At 33.8% G+C, this 20,361-nt stretch overlaps 1 protein-coding gene across 4 annotated transcripts in view; it reads right to left on the reverse strand.

The window, feature by feature from the left end:
- LOC103571650 (chitin synthase chs-2) overlaps positions 1–12,176 on the reverse strand; it is a 52,051-nt gene extending 39,875 nt beyond the window's left edge. For 2 of the 4 annotated variants that reach the window (XR_008403528.1, XM_053738290.1), the window contains exons 1-6: positions 12,012–12,176; positions 3,736–3,977; positions 3,346–3,651; positions 1,418–1,636; positions 1,024–1,356; positions 522–919 (exon numbers count right to left, since the gene is read on the reverse strand). Coding sequence is in view for 3 of the 4 variants with exons in the window: in XM_053738290.1 (XP_053594265.1) it covers positions 522–919; positions 1,024–1,356; positions 1,418–1,636; positions 3,346–3,651; positions 3,736–3,977; positions 12,012–12,115 (1,602 nt within the window). In the remaining variant the exon portion in view is untranslated. The remainder of the gene's footprint in view (positions 1–521; positions 920–1,023; positions 1,357–1,417; positions 1,637–3,345; positions 3,652–3,735; positions 3,978–12,011) is intronic. The other 2 variants (XM_053738291.1, XM_053738292.1) reach the window with 2 other exon arrangements.
- Positions 12,177–20,361: the final 8,185 nt, after the last annotated feature.

Below are 20,361 nucleotides of genomic sequence, written 5' to 3' on the forward strand. Positions count from 1 at the left end.
GGCTGTGACCAACTTGTGCTTCTGTGCTGCATCATGACGTGATGAGCTATACCTCTCCCTTTTGATGTGAGAGTGTAACGGCAAGGGGAAACCAAAGAGAAACCCAATTGCCAGTACAGTTTTCGAAGCGGACGAAGTTCCAGTGATTGATAAAATTTTCGTTTTACCGATCACTGAATCTTCAGTCCACGCCTAGAATATAGAGACCTCCGTTCAAGATCAACGCGTCACTAAGCGGTCACCTAACCAAGTAGCAACCATGCTCGATGCTGCTTAACCTGGTGATCACCAGAGCCACCCGCGGACCGAATAGCTGCCTCTGCTGCCTTTTCAAGCCAAGTATTATTTAACTAACATTAATGTCCCTTAGACAATGACATGTTATAATGTCACAAATTGTTATAAAATCAAATATTATGATATATACTTTCAAATAATTACATAGAATTTTATTATACTACCCTTATTATAGTTAATTGTTGTATTATAGTGAAATTCAAAGTAAAAGTATCAAGCCATACCATATTATTCAAATCGTAGTCAGGAGAATTGTCTTTTCGACGATTGAGCATTAAAGATTGTTCAACAATTAAAGAATCATAAAATGGAACCACAAAAATACGATTGGTAGTAGCTAATCTTTCACAATGGGTAGTCCATAAATGGATGGTCGTCATGATTTGAGACAGTAAAGTAAGAAACCATAGCAAACATCTCCCTTGCAGAAATGAGTGACTGAACATATCAGTTTTTGGCTCCAAAAAAAATAAGTAATCTGCAACAAATCCGTGTAAGGCACAGGGATTTTTAGCACGTAAAATGCATAGAAATAATATGAAGATGAAATTTGCAGTAGATATCAAACTAATAGGAAGTGCAAATCCAAAACGCTGCATCAAAGTTTTTACGGCGAATTTTCCTGCAAGTAAATAAATTAAAAGTAGATCAACAGTAATGAAATTGATGATACGATGACAATTTGTATTTTTGTTTTAATTTTAATGATAAAAATAAAACATTTACCAGTAGAATACAGAATAAAAGATGCGAAAGCATGGCTAATCAAAACAATGAACAGCATTGATGAATCAACTGTGATAAATGCTACTGTCTCTTCGATCGTATTATTTTTAAGCAGCTCTCTTTGGGACGTAACAACTTGACTGAGAGTAATGTTATATTGAATTTTGCCTGGGAAACAACTAAAATATGTGTTGATTTTAATATTTTCTAAATAGATTATTATTATGGAAGTACTGAAAAAAATTGAAATTCGGCATAACGCTGTTATTCCTTGTACGAATCCTCGGCACAGTTCTAATCTCTCTTTGATACCGTAGATCAGTCTAATAAATCCTAAAAATGTCTAACATTAGTAAAATGTTTTATTACAATTTTCAATGTTATTCAATTATACCTATACGACTATTTTCTGTTACATAATTCGGCCACCAACGAAGAGAACAAATTATAAGAATGACTGGCAACATCCATCGAGTATGCTCGTTGATCTCACTTATTGATAGTATGCAAACTATACCACCAATTTGAATTATCAACAGTATCATATCAGATATAACTATCATTATGAATTTGCGTTTTCGATCTTTTCGAGATTTATTAAAAGCTAGCAAACCTGTAATAAAATAGAATCATATCATTTAAATTCTGAAAATCCTATACCTGCTGAACAAGCTTTCGATTGAGGCGTTTCCTACTTGACGTTTTTAATTTATTACTAAAAGCTTTGCACACCTGATACGTAGTAATTTGCTCAAATTTAATTCATATTCTGTTGTTATTTTCGGAGTCCACTCGATATCTCGGACTGCACGAAATATATACATTTTTGGACTCCACTAAGTGTATACATTAATAGATCTTTTAATAGTACCTGTGATAAATAGCTTCAGAAATATAGCTATTTATTATTATCTGTTTTCTTTTTAAAAAGAAACTTGTTTAGTCCCGGTAGGGAAAAACTTGTACAACTCTTAACTCGTAACCATAACCGTAACCATTAGACGTAAACGTTAAATGTAAGATGGGTGTGTATTTGTGTGTACGTGTAAGCATGTATGAATGTCCATCTGGATCTAGAAGTTTACCGAAATGAGTAAATGCGCAGTTAAGAATAAATACTCCAAAAGCTTCCTTTGGAACGAATCAACCAATTTAAATATTCTTGGTGGCCATCGAGAGCGCTCACCAAGACTTGAAATCGATTAGATTTTGGAGGTGATCAGTAATGTAGTTAACAAGTTACAAAAAAAATAACAATTAAAAACTTCTGGGGCTGGTCTATAGGGTCAGGTGGTATTTAGATTTTTAACTTCTCGCTAAGAAAATCGATGATTTTCAAAAATTTCGGGAAGTTATTGTTTTCACCCCGATTTTCGAAAATCGAGTTTTTATCAGATGTTGACGTTTTGTGGTCCTAGGAAGCTATCCTGACTATTTTCCGAATGCTGTCCGAGTGTCTGTATGTGTGTGTGAGTAGTCTACAACTTTTTAACTCATGAACCAATTTGAATGGTTCCTGTGGCAATCGAAAGAGCTTGTTGGCCATCAATTTTTCTGAAAATTTCGGATCATTTGATCAAGTAGACTCGAAAATATTTGCGAATTACGAAAAAACAGATTTTTTTTTGTAGTTTTTTATTGATTTCTCAGAAACGAGTCAAACGATCGACTTCAAAATCTAATCAGTTATAGAACTTTATAAAACGCGTTAATTGCTGCAACCATCAAAATCAGTTAATTCGTTAACGAGATATCGTGGTAGAAGGAAATTCTAAAAATGGTTTTTATCAAAAACAATGGCAATCAAAAGTTTTTCCGAGCTCGAAGAGCTCGAAAATCTATCCACAACAATGTTTTTGGAAAGTTTTGGGGCTGGCCCGTAGGGTTTGCCGATAGACCGATTTTTTTTTTGTTCAATCTTCAAAATTAATTTGTTACTTATGAAGACCTAAGGAATGCAATGCAATTACTAACAATAAATCAAATACTATATTAAAAGAACTTAAATAGATATTCGATCTGATTTATACAAAAAAGAAATATGCTTTTGTCCTTATCACTGATTTATATCATTTACATAAACATGCATTTGTAAATACTTGCCAACAAGATTATCCTAAAATTAAATTTCTTTAACTTATTCAGTAATGATCAAAAGTCAAGTCAAGCTGTTAATGATCGAAATTTTAATGCATATGAGATTCTGAAAAATAATTAGCTAACGGGTCTAAAGATGGAAAAACACATGAACTGAATTCAATCTTTGCATCTTATCAATTCTAACCGCCTTAAAGTAATTATGTCTTTAAAAATTATTAGTACCTAGTAAAGCTGGAGTTAGGTGTACAAAACTACTGACTGAAACAGCCAATACGGAATCTTGCTTCGGTAGAATCAGAAAAAAAAGTCCTGCTATAGCTGCGGAATGAATTCCATCTGTCAAGCATATAAAACTGAGATCCGTCATGGAAGGAATTTTAATTTTTTTAAATAAACAGTAGTAGATTGCTTCAATGATAGCGAATACTTCCGGAATGCAAAATGCAATTACAATGCACCAATACCATGTAATGCGCCCTTCATCTGGAACGTTGACTAAAAGATTTCGCATTGCAGATTTATTTACTGCTATAAAATAAACATCGAAAATTTAATGCATTCTTCAAATTATTATTGAATCCTAATCTCACACTTATATCAATATTTCCTCACCGTTTTCATTATATTCACAGTAAAGTAATTTATCTGTCCGTCCAATTTGTGATACCGCAAATAGAATGGTTCCTTTTGCAATAATGCCACTTGCAAGAATAACGATAAAAATAATAATATAAGCTAAAACTCTGATTATTTGAAGACAACCTTCATACAAACGCATATCAACCATAGATCCAGCTTTCGATTTTGGTGGAATGTATCGGAAAAGATCCCATCCATAAATTTCATCTTGTTCTCTATAAAATAAAAAAAAAAAGCCAAAAGATGTATATGTGAAAAATGAATAGCCAGAATCGGAGGCATTGGGAAAATAACAAAAAAGTTTTATTAAACATCATCAAAAACGAATGCAATGGCAAAATTTCATTTAACCTTAGACTGGTCAACGTATGAGCGTGACGCCGCACTTGATTCTATTATTTTTATTACAATTGCATTTTTTACTAAAAAGGTTTGAAAAAATTTGACTTAGTTCTTCAAACATTTTAGAATATTTTAAGAATTTTTTTTAACATGTTTAAAAACATAAAGTTGCTGTAAAAAAAACTCTAAAAAAAAAGTGACGGATTTGCGGGACTGTTTACATCACTCGACCAGAGTCGTTAGTAGATTTTCCCTTGCGGCGTTGCCGTCTTTGGTGTATGTCCCCTCTTTCCGACTTCTCATGTTCATGCGCAGACTGTTACCGGCTGTTATTGTGTTTGAAAAGTTATGTGGAGGTAAATATTTACTTTTATTAATAAACATTTTTAAAAACTCTGCGATTAAGAACATAATTTTTTAATTTGTTTTTTGATCAAATTTATTAAAATATTCTTTTCTGTTCACTATTAAAATATTTCTATCTACTGCCGAAGGCATAAACCTATGTTTACGTGATGTTGTTATTTATAAAAAAAAAAGTTGAGTTTTTTTTAAGTTAAATAAAATTAAATACTAGCAAAATTTAATTAAAAAATAAGTTTGTTAAACTTGTTTAAATAACTAATTGTTTTAAACAAAGTTTGAAATTAATAAAAATAAAGTTGAAAATTTTTTTCCATAGTCGAATTTTTTACAATATTCCCGCCGGAAATAATACACCAATAGTTAAAAGCATTGCGGTGATGCATGGAACGCAAAATTGGAAATTTCTTTCTCGTTCTTGACACTTCCAAGTTGTAGTAAAATCCTCTTAGATCGGTATTTTTACGGTAAAATAGATGAATAATGTGCATAAAAAAATTGAAGAAGTTTAACTTCAAAATCGTAAAAGTTTCATTAAAAAAAATCTCAGTTGGAACGGAATCATATATATATATATATATATATATATATATATATATATATATATATATATATATATATATTAGGGTGGCAATATTTTTTCGACTTTTTTCTTATTTCGAAGCTTACACGATGAAATGTAAGTTTAAAGTATTTGAAGACTCCTGTTATAGTTTCAACTCGATACAAAATATTTTAAAGGTCGCTCAAGAATTTTTCTAGTTTATAAAACCATCGAAAAACAATTTTTTTTTTTTTTTAATCTTTACTTTCTCACTAGCTCAAATATTTCTAAGTAGAACGTAAAGAAACATACTAAAATTTAAAGTCAAAATATTAATATTAACAGGTCACTCAATATTTTTGAAAATAAATTTATCGAGTTTTTGTATTGTTGTGAGCGACCTTTAAATATTGATGTTATGACTTGATCTTGTTACAAAATTTTTTCTATAGCATAATAAAGAAGTTTTGTCATTGAGGATTATTGAAATCAAAAAATATAATGGAAAGAACGATTATTTTCAATGAGACATAGAGGTCATCAATTTATCAAAATCAAAGTTCCTGACTTTTCGAATATGTTTGCAATTTTCAGACATATCTAAGTCTTCCAGTAATGCGGTGACTATAATTAGAATATTTTCATAGTTACTCCGTTTTCATGCACCGGTCATAAAAATTAAGGGATACAAAAAAAATTCGAAATTTTTGAGTGATTTTTAAAATGCTGTAACTCGGTAAAAAATGGTCGTAGAATAAAAATAAGCAAATTTTACCCTCAAGTTTCTAGTTTTCAGATCTGAACTTCAATTTGTTCTAGCATGTACGGTTCTGGAGTAATCCTAAAAAAACCGACTCAAAAAAAATTTTCCTAATTTTTGCTCGTCTTCAAAAAAGTTTATGGGCTTCAATAATTTTTTTTTTTTTTTCGATAATATGACCAGTTGAATCTTTTAGCAAATTTTATGCCCTTTAATTAGCCGCTCTAAAAAATCTCTACGACGATTTGGCGCCGAGTTATGATCAAAGCAAAAAAGTCCATTTTGACTTTAACAATTAATAACTCAGGATATATTGGTTGAACAAAGAATTGAACTAGGGTTTTGAAAACTGAAAAACATTCTCTATAAGGCAAAATTAGTGGTTTTTGATGGAAAAAAAATTTTTCAAGCGATAATGTTGATTAAAAAATAGGTGAAAATTCGCATATTTATGGATATTCTAAAATTTTGGTATACCTGGATGTAACGTATGAACAAAGGATACCGTCGAGTTTTTTTTAACCTCAAAGTGTCCTAAAAAAATCTCTGAAAATTGCAAAGCTCTGTGATTTTTTTTTCTTAGTGTTCCGAACTTTAAATATACCGATTTTGCCATAAATCGCATAATGAACGATTCTTTGGTTTTCAATCATTTCTTCAATAACAAAAATTGTTTTTCAGCGACAAGCTTCATTTCTTTTATCAAAAACATTATCTTCGAAATGAGTTTGATGTCAACAAAATCAATTGTGAAGATAAAGAAGAAAAAAATTCAACTAAAAAAAAATTAAAAAAAAAATTAATTATTCGAGAAAATTAAGAAATTTTTTTTTTTAAGAAAATTGATTTTTTCGGAAAAATTTAAGTCTAGATCTGAAAACTAGAAACTTTAGGCTATAATTTGCTTTTTTTATTTATATTCTACGACTATTTTTTACCGAGTTACAGGATGTTGAAAATCACTCAAAATTTCGACTTTTTTTTGTATCCCTTAATTTTTGTGACCAGTGTATGAAAACGGAGTAACTATGAAAATATTCTAATTATAGTCACCACATAACTGGGAGACTTAGATATGTCTGGAAATTCCAAACATATTCGAAAAGTTAGGAACTTTGATTTTGATAAATTTATGGCCACTATGTCTCATTGAGAATAATCATTCTTTCCATTATATTTTTTTATTTCAATAACGCTTAATGACAAAACTTCTTTATTATACTATAAAATATATGTTGTAACAAGATCAAGTCTTAACATTAATATTTAAAGGTCAGGTAAATTTAAAATACCGGTAACAGGCAATATTTAAAATTTTTTTTTGAAAATTGAAGAGATCAGTTTTGTAAGAAATTAAATTCTCTAAAAAGAAGCTCCTGAGGGTTTTCTCCGGAAAACTAACAGAAAAAAAAGTTATGAAGCTTGTAACGTATCTTTTTTTTAGATAACTCGACCAAGCTTAACAAAATTACACATAAGTCTTATTCAATAAATTTACTCAATGACTCGAACTCAAAATTCACAAATCGGGCTTCGTTGCACTTCACCCACCGATCACTCCTCTCATTTCCTCCAGATCCTGACAGGCGCCAGCCGACTTTTATTTCCCCGGTATCGGCAATCGGTCTAAACGTACATATAAATTAAAACCTAATATCTAAATCCTTTGAAAATGAGAGCAATGAACGGAGGTAGCGGCATGTCCTGGGCCGCTTAGTATGCTAGGTTATGGAGAGAGAGTCGCGGTTCTTTTACGCGGAAGAAGCCAATTAATTTAAAATTAAATTAAACAAAATAAAAAAAAAGAAAACTACATAAAATATCGTAAAGAGGACGTGAGAGTGACGTGAAGGGCCCAAGCGGCTCGCGGTCAAGTACTCTCGGTCTATCAGACAAATAAATACCTGGGTATGACATCGGGAACCTCTCGTAGACGACGAATCACAAAACTTAACACAATTCCTGATAAATTATAAAATTAAAATAAATAATGCAGTAACTCAAGACGGCAAAATCACGACAAACGGCTCCCAAAACTCAACAAACAGAGCCACAAGCTCCAAACGACATCAGCCAAGGGTGTGGTCAAGGTCTACCTTTGGGGCTCTTGGACTCAACAACACTCGCTCCAAGACTCCAAACTCGACTACTGGGTCGACTCGTACTCGAGCGATTCCAAAATCCAACTCTCTGACACCATTGTCAGTTCTCAACTGCTCTTCTCTCGTCTCCTACTCCACTCATCTCTACACTCTACTACTCCCAGTCACTCTCACGTTCTCGCTTTTCCATCCATTCTTCCCCCACCGCATACAAGCCGTGGACTCGCGGGTCTTCCCCCAGTGTCACGCCCCGTGATATCCGGAATTAGCGAATCTTTGGCTTCCTCGAGCATCGCAAATGAGGCCTGCCATTCCCAAATAAACGTAAACGTACCCCAGCTAACTCCGGGTACCAACTCGCAGGAGCGGCAACATCTCAGTCGCTCCTCCACGATCATCACGTCAACCCTGAGAGCTAGGCATAGGCCTAGTCGTCATCACTGGTCGAGAGGCACGGTATTTTGGCCACTATCCGCAACACAGCTAGATATCTTTCGTTAAACCACGCTCAACCACACAGACACTCCAAGACAGACAACATAACGTACACGTATTCATACTCTCAACACACTTACTTTACCACACACGTACTTCATACTCTCTACTCACTATCCCCTACACTCAACTCCACACACGTACTAACTTTATCTCTCTCTATCACACCGACTCACACTTACTCCACCTCTAACTCCATCTCCTCGACAATGTAACGTCACAAGCTTTAAGCTATATTAAACAGTATAACCTCATGTTTTCATTATATTAAACAGATTTTTGATAGAAATTTAGGTTTTTTTTATCTTAGCTAATGTTATCTGTCAATTTTTTTAATCACATGGGAAAAATTTTCCTTACTTTCAAAACAGAACTTTCTTTTTAATTAAAAAATACAGAGAGAAAAAAAATTTTTAATCTTAAAAGAAATATTTTTCTTTTTTAATTTTATACGAAAAATAAGTAAGATCTCAGAAATCTTTTCAAAACACCTTATTGATTATACATAGTATATTGATTCACCATATAAACATGTACACGTAATAAAATCCGGAAATTATCTTTACGTCAAGTTTTTCAATTTACTATCGTTTCAAGCTTCATAACATTTTTTCTGTTAGTTGTACGAAGAAAATACTTAGAGGCTTTTTCGTAAAAAATTTAATTTTCAACAAGACCATGTACTTCGATTTTCAGAAAAAAATTTTTTAAATACTTTTATAGATAAAAAACAAAAAAAAATTTTTTTTACATGTAATTCAAATGAAAAATTTAATATTCGTTGAGTTCTTAGCAGGATTGAGCTTTCGAGTTGCTTTATTGAGAGGATCTTTTTAATACCTAACACTGACTTTTAAGACCATAAGACTTAAAAAAAAAAAAATTTTTATTTTGAAACACTCTAATATATCTATTAGGGTGTCTGTTATTTTCCAAATAAGATTTTTTTACTTGGCCATAATATAAATAATTTATTTGTGATCCAAAAATAATAAAAAAAAAATCGGTCTGTCGGTTGACCCTGCAGGCCAGCCCCAAAACTTCCCGCCTATTTCGAGCTCCTTGAGATCAGAAAATTGTTGGAGATACATTTTCTCTTCGAGCTCGAAAATACTTATGTATGCCTTTGTTTTCGAAAGAAAACATTTTTTACGATTTTTTTTCAAACGATATCTCTCGGACGAATAAACCGATTAAGACGTTCAAGGCGACAATCGACATGTTTTATTGAGTTCTATAACTGATCAGATTTTTGAATTGATTCATCAAGTCGTTTTTGAAATACTTTCAAAATACTAAAAAAATAAATTTGGAATTAATCGGGTCAGTCATTTCGAAAATATTTGGAAAAAACCATTATCCACCATTTATTTCTCCCGCGATATCTCTCGAACAAATTAACCGATTGAGATGTCTAAGGCGGCAATCGGCGCGTTTCATTGAATTCTAGAGCTGATTAAAATTTAAAATCGATCGCGTCAGTCGTTTCAAAAATATTTAGAAAAAAAACATTTTTCACCATTTCTTTCTCCCGCGATAACTCTCGAACGAATTATCCGATTTTAATGTTTGAGGTGGCAATCGACGCGTTTTATTGAGTACTAGAGATGATTAGATTTTGAAGTCGATCGTATGAGTCGTTTCTGAGAAATCAATAAAAAACTAAAAAAAAAATTTTTTTTTTTTTTGTAATTCGCAAATATTTTCGAGTCTATTCGATCAAATGATCTGAAATTTTCTGGAAAGTTGACGGCCAACAAGCTCTTTCGATTGCCACCTCAACCATCCAAATCGATTATTAGTTAAAAAGTTACAAAGAGTTTACATACACACACACACGCGCGCACACACACACACACACACACACACACACACATACACACACTCGGACATCATTTTGAAAATAGTTAGAATAGCTTCCTAGGACCTCAAAACGTCGACATCTGATGAAAACTCGATTTTCAAAAATCGGAGTGAAAACAATAACTTCCCGAAATTTTTGAAAATCGTCGATTTTCTAAGCGGGAAGTTAAAAAAAAAAACCAAAAAAGTTTATTCTATTGCCGCTTAATTCTGCCTAAGTAATAGTACATTCCCATTTTAGTATAATGAACATAATTTGATTACTTGCTTAAAAATAAGTGTACAGCAATGAGTAATACATATTCTGTAGGAAATTTACCACTCTTCAAGAAAGGTTACTTACACTTTTTTCGAAAATCTAACTATTTAAGTGATATTGAAGCTCAAAGTTAATAGATTTTAAAAATAATATTTTTCTTTTAAAATTCTATAATTCTTCAGCAAACAGATACTTTTTTAGGCTTTTAATAATTTTTAGTCGGAAATTTACGGCTCTCCAAAAAAAGTTTCTCAGATTTTTTTAATAAATTCAACCGTTTAAAAGATATTTAAAGTCGAAATTAAAGGAATTTTTTTTATGATCAGAACGAAATTTGGAGTTGGTTTTTGGAAGTGTTATGTCAACTTAGTGCTTAACCCTTTCCCAGTTGACCTGGAATCCCTACTCTTAATTCAGATTGTACGTCTTTGTTTTCAAGTGAGAGAGCGCTAGCCTATTCAGTAGAGAGGGGGCAGGAAAAATAGTAGAAGGGGGAGCATGCATGTACTAATACGATTGAACCAATAATCACACAGCCTTACTCAAAACTGTGGTTGGTTTTATCCCCACACAGCTCACACCGAAACTCCTCGAATCCAAACCGGAAAAGGATTAAATATCTCTTAAACAGTTGAGTTTATCAAAAAATCTCGAAGTCCTTCTTTGTAGAGCAGTAAATTTCCGAAAAAAAACTGTTAAAAGCCTAAGTATCTCTGTTTGATGAAGAGTTATAGAATTTTAATCGAAAAACATGATTTTTTAAATCTATCAATTTTGAGCTTTGATATCACTTAAATGGTTGGATTCACAAAAAAAGTGTATGAGACCTTTCTTGGAGAGCGAAAAATTTCCTACACAAAAGCTTATAGCGCCCACTTTTATGTCTGTGTGTTAGAGAGTTATAAAATTTCAAAAAAAAAAACACAATATTTTTTAAGAAAATCAAACTTCGACCTTTAATATCTCTCGAATGGTTGGATTCACAAAAACAAAACATAAGAGGCCTTTTCTGAAGAGCGGTAAATTTCCTACAAAAATATGTATTACTCATTGCTGTACACGTATTTTTATGTGAGTAATGAAATTATGCTCATTGTACTGAAATGAGAATGTATCATAACTAAGGCAGGGTTAAACGGCATTAGAATAAACTTTTTTGTTTTTTTTCTTTTTTTATTATTTTTGGATCACAAATAAATGATTTATATCATTGTCAAGTAGAAAAATCTAATTTGGTAAATAACGGACACCCTAATATATATATATATATATATATATATATATATATATATATATATATATAAATACATACATGTATAAATTAAAAAAAAATATATTTATGAATAATTTCACTCTATTGAGCTTACAAGCACACTTATACTTTTCAAATGAACTTTTCGATCTTCACTATATGCTTACAAATATAAAAACAAATTTTTTTTCGTATTATTCACAAAATTTTGAAAAATAGAGATAGACATTCCACAATTTGAGTTCTGTATAATTGATTTTAATACATACTTTCTATTACTATCGTCTTCATTTTCATTTCCACTATCATTGTCATCATTTAAACCAATGAAATAACTGATTCGTCTTTTTTTTTCACTATCGATTGTGGACATTATTCAGCAAAAGCTTAGTTAAAACTGTAACTGTCAATGGTCTGATAATCTAAGTTGAGTAACGTTTACAATACTAACTTAACAGTGTTTGAATCAAGACTTTTTTATCAGTTCAATATCACTATTGATAAGATTCAAAAAATTATCAAATATCTAGCTTTACTTTGTTATCTCACAGTTATTATGAATCAACGTTTCAATGTCGAGAATCATCCAGAAAGTGGTGTGAAGTATTGAAATGAGAAAAATTGAAGGGGCGGGGGCAAAACGGGGTACTCAAGGAAATACTGTTTTTGGGGGATTCAAATACGTTTTTTTTTTTTTTTTTTTTTTTTTTTTAATAATATTGAAAACGAATAGAAAAAATTTTCTGCTGCAATAGGAAAAAATCATTTTGTGTAGGAAAAATAGGGTACACGGAGAGGATTTTATGGTAAAAGTTATCATCGAGTTATGGTATAATTTTTCAGCTGAATTCTAGTAAATATCATTTAAATTACTAATTATACAATCTGAATTGTAGTATTTACCAACTCTATGGTAAAATCTACAATTATTTATGATAATCAGAAATCATAACGTCTATTATCGTAACTAGTTATAACTATTATTAACATCGTAATTCTTTACAATGTGATGGTAATAGTTACCATGAGCCTAAATAATAATTACTCTCTAAACTAATTAATAATTTAAGGATCAGCGTTACAGTCGGAAGCTTGACTCCATGTTATTTTCACTTTGTGATAAATTTCACACACACACACACTTACGCACACATATGCGCGAGCACACACATACAATGACGCGTGCGTGCACACACATACTTACGCACATACACGAGCGGGTAATAAGGCCTAGCTAAAGGGGATTTTGAATAAAATCGAAAATATTGCATTCAATTATCACCATGTATTCTTAATCTTTATTTTAATACATTAGTCATAAAATACAACAAAGTAATGGTAATTTTTACCATAAACAGATGCAAAATTAAATGTTCATAAAAACTATACGAATAGGCCTTATGTTACTGCGGTAGGCTAATAAGGCCTACGGGTGTTTAACAATGTTTAATACTGAAATAGTTAAACTATTCTTAATAAAATTAGTATAAGAGATTAATCATAACTTAAATTTAGCAATAATACTATTTACGAGTCTGAAAACTAGATTGTTTGCTCAGCAGGACTTAAAACTAGCTTTTAACCAGTCTTTACCAGCAAGCCTAGAATTCTTATTAAAATTAAAATTTATTTTTATGTTGTTCTGCTCGCAAAATTTAAAAACTAAGCGACGAAGTATTCATGGTGTCACAGGCAGTCCTGTTTCAGCCAATCTATTTATTCTTTGTATAAGATCAGCTTCCTGATCAATACTCAGCAAGGCTTTTCGACCAAGGGATTTTTTCAAATTACCACTCTGGAGGTGTTTTCTGATGGTTCTTCGTGGAACTTTGTACCTTTCTGCAGCTTGATAAGAACTTAAAATTCTTTTTTCTACCGCTCTGACAGCTGATATGAAGTCTTTTTCTGACCACGCCGCTCGTTTAGGAGACATCAGGATCAAGTCACTAAAAACCAGTAATCAATCAATAATTTACTCATTTAGAATAATAATAATAATGATAATAATAATAATAATAATAATAATAATAATAATAATAATAATAATAATAATAATAATAATAATAATAATAATAATAATAATAATAATAATAATAATAATAATAATAATAATAATAATAATAATAATAACAATAATAATAACAATAATAATAACAATAATAATAATAGTAATAATAATAATAACAATCATAATAACAATAATAATAACAATAATAATAATAACAATAATAAGAACAATAATAATAACAATAATAATAATAATAATAATAATAATAATAATAATAATAATAATAATAATAATAAACACGTGCGTGAACATGGCTTGTCCGAGCAGCTGACGTTTTCCTTCCTTTGGTCAGCTGGCCTGATGTCCGAGACCGAAGGATATATTTTTGCCTGCCAAGATGGTGTAATCAATACTCTTGAATACCGTGCTAAGGTGCTCCAGATGCAGCTACCCGACACTTTGTGTAGGGTGTGTAAACAACATCCTGAGACGCTTATGCATCTATTGTCAGCATGTCCTGTGTTGGCAAGAAATGCATATGTCCAGCGTCACAATGCTACTCTGCGAGTACTTTATTACCACCTAAGACATACTCACGGTATCGATAAAACACCAGTGCTGCCTTATCTGCCAGGAGATATTCCGCAAGTTGTTGAGAATGACTGTTGCCGTATTTATTGGAACGTGCCATTCGCAACAACGCGGAAAATCGATCACAATAAACCTGATATTGTGCTCTTTGATAAAACCGCTCGTGACATTTATGTCATCGAGTTCTCAGCACCTGCTGAGTATAACATCACGGTTAAAGAAGAGCACAAACACGAAATATATCAGGATCTCCTGTTTGAAATTGGCAAACTCTACCCAGGTTACCGTGTACAGCTTGTCGTACTTATTGTTGGCGTCCTAGGAGGGATGAAACAGACTTTTGTGTCTGCATTGGCTAAAATCCCAACTTGTTTTCCGCAAGTTGAGTTTTTGGCATCGCGGATGCAAAAGGCTGTTATTCTCGGATCCCTCCGTCTCCTAAGGCAACGAAACTTGGCCTGCTGCTCATGCTGATCATCTTGTTGATGAAGCATCGCAGTAGTAATGATTTGGCGCTCAGGTGAGGCCTCAGTAGAGTCGGACTACCGGGGATAACCCCCTGAACATTTAACTAAAAAAAAAAAAAAAATAATAATAATAATAATAATAATAATAATAATAATGCCCGCGGTGCATGTTGAGCGGCCAGCGGGGGTCTTATTTACCCCGTGGCGCATCGTGGGCAATGTAGGCTAGCCTCCCATCTGCTGGCCTACCAATCGCACAACAAACTTTACGTTGGGTTAACTCCCCAACGTAAAGTAAAACTGAGTTCAAGACAATACTGAACCAGGAAGTGCTCCCCACAACCTGCCCTTCTCGGATGAGGGCAACCCACTAGCTGGGCGGAGTACCGAGATTCCGAACGATGACGACCTTGGCGAACAACGGACTGCATTTAGGTGGACGGAGGAATTACGAGCCGATCTCTTGATGTGCTATAATAACAGTGAACCGGAGCGGAGAGGCTACATGGCGAGGATGAAAGCTCTCTGGAGCAATATGCATCCTAACTACAGCCATCTGTCACAACAACATCTCCGAGACTATGCCTCTCATCTCCGGCGAACACGGAGATCACTGTTAATGACCAGACGATTATCTCATCGTCTGTCTTTTCCAGCACAGTTACATCAAGAGAGTCGCCGTTCTTCTGAAGACGCTGACAATGATTTTGAAAGACGACAAGTATGTATCTCAAAGAAGATACACTACCCAAAACAGCTACTTGACACGGAGAACCGAGAACTATCTGCCCGGATTCAGGAAGACTCTATTTTGCTCACCATCAATCAAGCTGTCTATGATGCTGCTTCCTCACTCTTATCTCCAGCGAGGAGAAATATTTCTACTCCTGAAGCAAAGATGAGAGGGCGCATTGGGCAGCTGTCACTGAAGATTGATGATCTCCGGAAACATGTCTCCCGCATTCAGTGTGTGATTGAGTATGTAAATGCACGTAAAGCATTTACATCTAAAGTCCGCCGCATTGCGGCTGGACTACGCTATCAGCATCACACACTGAATAAGAAGAATCTTCTTAATATCAAAGAAGGTTCCCTTAGGAACCTAGGTTGCGGGCTCTAGTGACTGCTAAAAAGTCACTAGAGAAAAAGCTGAAGCGGCTTACCGATAACTCTTTGTTTCGGTTAAGTCCTTCACGTTTTCTGACACCTAAGACATCTGTTTCTGGCGATTCCCCATCCATCGAGCAAGTAGAAGCTTTCTGGTCCGAGTTGTATGGTGATCAACCGAACGTGAATCGTGACACTCCAGCTCTCAACGACTTCGAAGCATTTTGTCGACAACATCGCAACGACAATGCTGATGAAGAGAGCCCCGAAGTTAGCGTGGAAGAAGTTCGTTCAGCTCTGAACAATGGTAAGAACTGGGCTGCTCCGGGTCCAGATGGCATTAACCTGTTTTGGTGGAAGAAATTAACTTCTACCCATAGTCATCTGGCCCGAATTTTTACAGCGTTCATCAGAGGTAATGAACCAATTCCATGCTGGCTTGTAGAAGGGTGAACCGTGCTCATCCCAAAGAAAGGAGACTTGTCTGACCCGAAAAACTACAGGCCTATCACCTGTTTGAATGCGGTTTATAAGATTTTCACCAAAATCTTGAATAATCGCATTCTGCAGGAGATAGACCCTGTATGGCAGCAGATATACGAACAACGTGGCAGTAAAAGAGGCCTGTCAGGTTGCAAAGAGAATCTGTTAGTGGATCGTTGTGTCATTCAAGACGCGATCTGCTATCAGCGCAACCTGTCAATGGCCTGGATTGACTACCGCAAGGCATTTGACTCAACATCTCATGAGCTTATTCTCTTTTTGCTCAAATGCCTTGGGGTCAATCACGAACACGGTTCCACATTTCATAAAACGACAAACGTGTAACCGAAGCTGTACAGTACAAACGAGGAGTCTTTCAGGGAGATTCTCTGAGCCCTCTGCTGTTTTGTATCTCACTGCTGCCAATATCTGTTGCACTACGCCGCACCCGTGGATACTCAGTGGGTCCACCAAATGATCGAAAGTATTCGATCACCCACTTACTCTACATGGATGATCTGAAGGTGTATGCTTCTGATGAGGAACACCTTCAGACAGCCTTGAATATCGTAGGGGAGTATACCCGGGATGTTGGCATGGCTTTTGGATTGGACAAGTGCGCGGTCGTTAATCTGGTGAAGGGTAAGTGTTCTGATGTGCGTGAGGATATCAAGTTAGTAGATGGGAGCGTCATTGACCATCTTGACGCCGGAGAGTCGTACAAATATCTAGGGATTGACGGGAGTCCTATGCAGGACGCCTCAAAAATCAAAACGACTCTCTGCAGCGAGTATGTGCGGAGACTCCGGAAAATCTGGTCATCAGAACTTTCCGGGAAAAACAAAGTCTCTGCAACAAACATGCTTGCTGTCCCGGTACTCCTCTACTCTTTCGGTGTTCTTAAATGGGCCCGAAAAGAGCTCAGAGATCTCGATATCAAGACACGCAAAGTCATGAATATGAATCGGAGCATGCACCCTAAATCCTCAATCACCAGATTATACCTTTCCCGGCACATCGGAGGGAGAGGTTTACAGAGCTTGGAATGTCTACACGATCGTTTGGTTTTGGGTATAACATACGAGGTTGTCAATTTCACTGCAGATGAAAACGACTTCCTTATGCAAATTGTTCATAGTCATGAGAATAGGCATAGGGGAGCGTTTTTATATAAGGCAGCAATGTACGCGGCGAAATCCCTCGGTCTTGGAAGAGTAAACCCTCTTATCGAACTCCCTAAGGAGGAATTTAAGAGGGTCATCAGCAATGCTGAGCAACAAAAACTGCTCAGCACACATATGGACAAGTCCATGCACAGCGTGTTCTTTAAACACGTGCGTGAACATGGCTTGTCCGAGCAGCTGACGTTTTCCTTCCTTAGGTCAGCTGGCCTGATGTCTGAGACCGAAGGATATATTTTTGCCTGCCAAGATGGTGTAATCAATACTCTTGAATACCGTGCTAAGGTGCTCCAGATGCAGCTACCCGACACTTTGTGTAGGGTGTGTAAACAACATCCTGAGACGCTTATGCATCTATTGTCAGCATGTCCTGTGTTGGCAAGAAATGCATATGTCCAGCGTCACAATGCTACTCTGCGAGTACTTTATTACCACCTAAGACATACTCACGGTATCGATAAAACACCAGTGCTGCCTTATCTGCCAGGAGATATTCCGCAAGTTGTTGAGAATGACTGTTGCCGTATTTATTGGAACGTGCCATTCGCAACAACGCGGAAAATCGATCACAATAAACCTGATATTGTACTCTTTGATAAAACCGCTCGTGACATTTATGTCATCGAGTTCTCAGCACCTGCTGAGTATAACATCACGGTTAAAGAAGAGCACAAACACGAAATATATCAGGATCTCCTGTTTGAAATTGGCAAACTCTACCCAGGTTACCGTGTACAGCTTGTCGTACTTATTGTTGGCGTCCTAGGAGGGATGAAACAGACTTTTGTGTCTGCATTGGCTAAAATCCCAACTTGTTTTCCGCAAGTTGAGTTTTTGGCATCGCGGATGCAAAAGGCTGTTATTCTCGGATCCCTCCATCTCCTAAGGCAACGAAACTTGGCCTGCTGCTTATGCTGATCATCTTGTTGATGAAGCATCGCAGTAGTAATGATTTGGCGCTCAGGTGAGGCCTCGGTAGAGTCGGACTACCGGGGATAACCCCCTGAGCATTTAACTAAAATAATAATAATAATAATAATAATAATAATAATAATAATAATAATAATAATAATAATAATAATAATAATAATAAGGTGGAACTTAATTATTTACATTCTTAATCTATCAACATAGATAGTAGGAGGGTAATAAGGCCTATAGTTAAATTCGGTAGGCCTTATTACCTCCAACTGTGTCTATCAAATATTACAAAATATCGGAAACTAGGGTCATGATACGTAATTTATGCTTCTGAAATCTTTGAAGTAGATATTTGTAAACATTAAAAAGATAATTTTAAATTATTTAGTCTAAAATTATAAAAAATACTCACCATTTACTCAAATCACTTTTTATAATTTCTTCTACGCTGCGACAGCATATGTCGGATGATGAAATATAGAAGACAGGGAACGTGGTATCGAGACTATAAATTTGTCTTAACATCTCTATGCAAGACACTTCTTCTGGAGTAGCCTTTAGCAGAGGCAGATCTTAAATATCATTTCTGTCACTTAGGCCTTATTACCCAACAGGCCTTATTACCCGCGGGTACCTTAATTGAATTTTCGCTGTATGGCCCCTAAAAAAGTTGAAAGAAGAAAAATTTCTTGAAATAAAATAAATTTTTTAGAACAAACTTTCTTTATAAAGTTTTAGGGGTACCTCATTTTGCTTCCATTCTCCGTCCCCTATATATTTCGAGAGTAACTCTCAAAAAATGACTTTGTAAATTTACTGCTAATACTAAGAAAAAAGTTTATAGTCATGTTAACTAAAAAGCTTCAACTATTTAAAATTAATTCCTTATACTATTTCCGATCGTAATATCAACTATTCATAAATTGCTAAAACATAATAAAATTTGTTGGTACTACTAAAATTTGATAGTGATTAAGATTTTTTATCGCAACCACCAGAATGTAATTAAAAGTAAATAAATTTTAAGTAATTACAGCAACTTTTTCGTCGGTTCAAGTAAATAAAAAATTTGTTCAATCGTAAGTGTTGATTCATAGTTAATACACGGAAAGAAAATTCTAGCAAAACTTACGATGTTAATATCGTAATCGTGGACTAGACTTTTATTAGAGTCAATTTCAAAATATCTTATTTCAAAATTTACTATGTGGGTTATATTTTTTACTATTTAACATCGTAATTTTTATAAAGACTTTTAGGATCAAAAACTACTTCAAAAATTGCAATTTAACATCGTAAAAAAAAAGGAAATAAAAATTACAATTCAAAAACTGTATTTATTTTCGGAATTTTTTATTATGCATAAATGACTCAAAATAATAACTTTATTATTGATATTATATTAAAAGTAATAAATATATTACTAGACAGCAAGACTGATTTGTTTTCATTTATTAATTTTAATATTACTAGTTCATTTAAATATAAAATTAGAACATAATAAAAGTTATAGATACTATAAATATAATTTTCTAGTCTTGATAACTAAAATTATTGTTCACATGATCACAAATGTGTAGTTTACTCGACTTATACACTAAATTTGTATCATTTATTTAAAAGTAATAACATTAATAAATATTAAATATTTTCACTAATTATTACTTTATGTTTAACGATAGTTATGCTTCATTTTAAATTGTTTAAAATTTTTATGCTTTTCAATGAAATATAGTAAATAAAACTACTAGAATTAAGTTATGAAAATAATAAAATTTTTGTTTCACATACATTTTTAAATTAGTTATGAGTCAGATCACATCAAATGGAGCCCCACTCCCCTTGATAAAATTCAAATAAC

The sequence above is a fragment of the Microplitis demolitor genome, chromosome 4, assembly GCF_026212275.2.
Source record: "Microplitis demolitor isolate Queensland-Clemson2020A chromosome 4, iyMicDemo2.1a, whole genome shotgun sequence".
NCBI lineage: Eukaryota > Metazoa > Arthropoda > Insecta > Hymenoptera > Braconidae > Microplitis > Microplitis demolitor.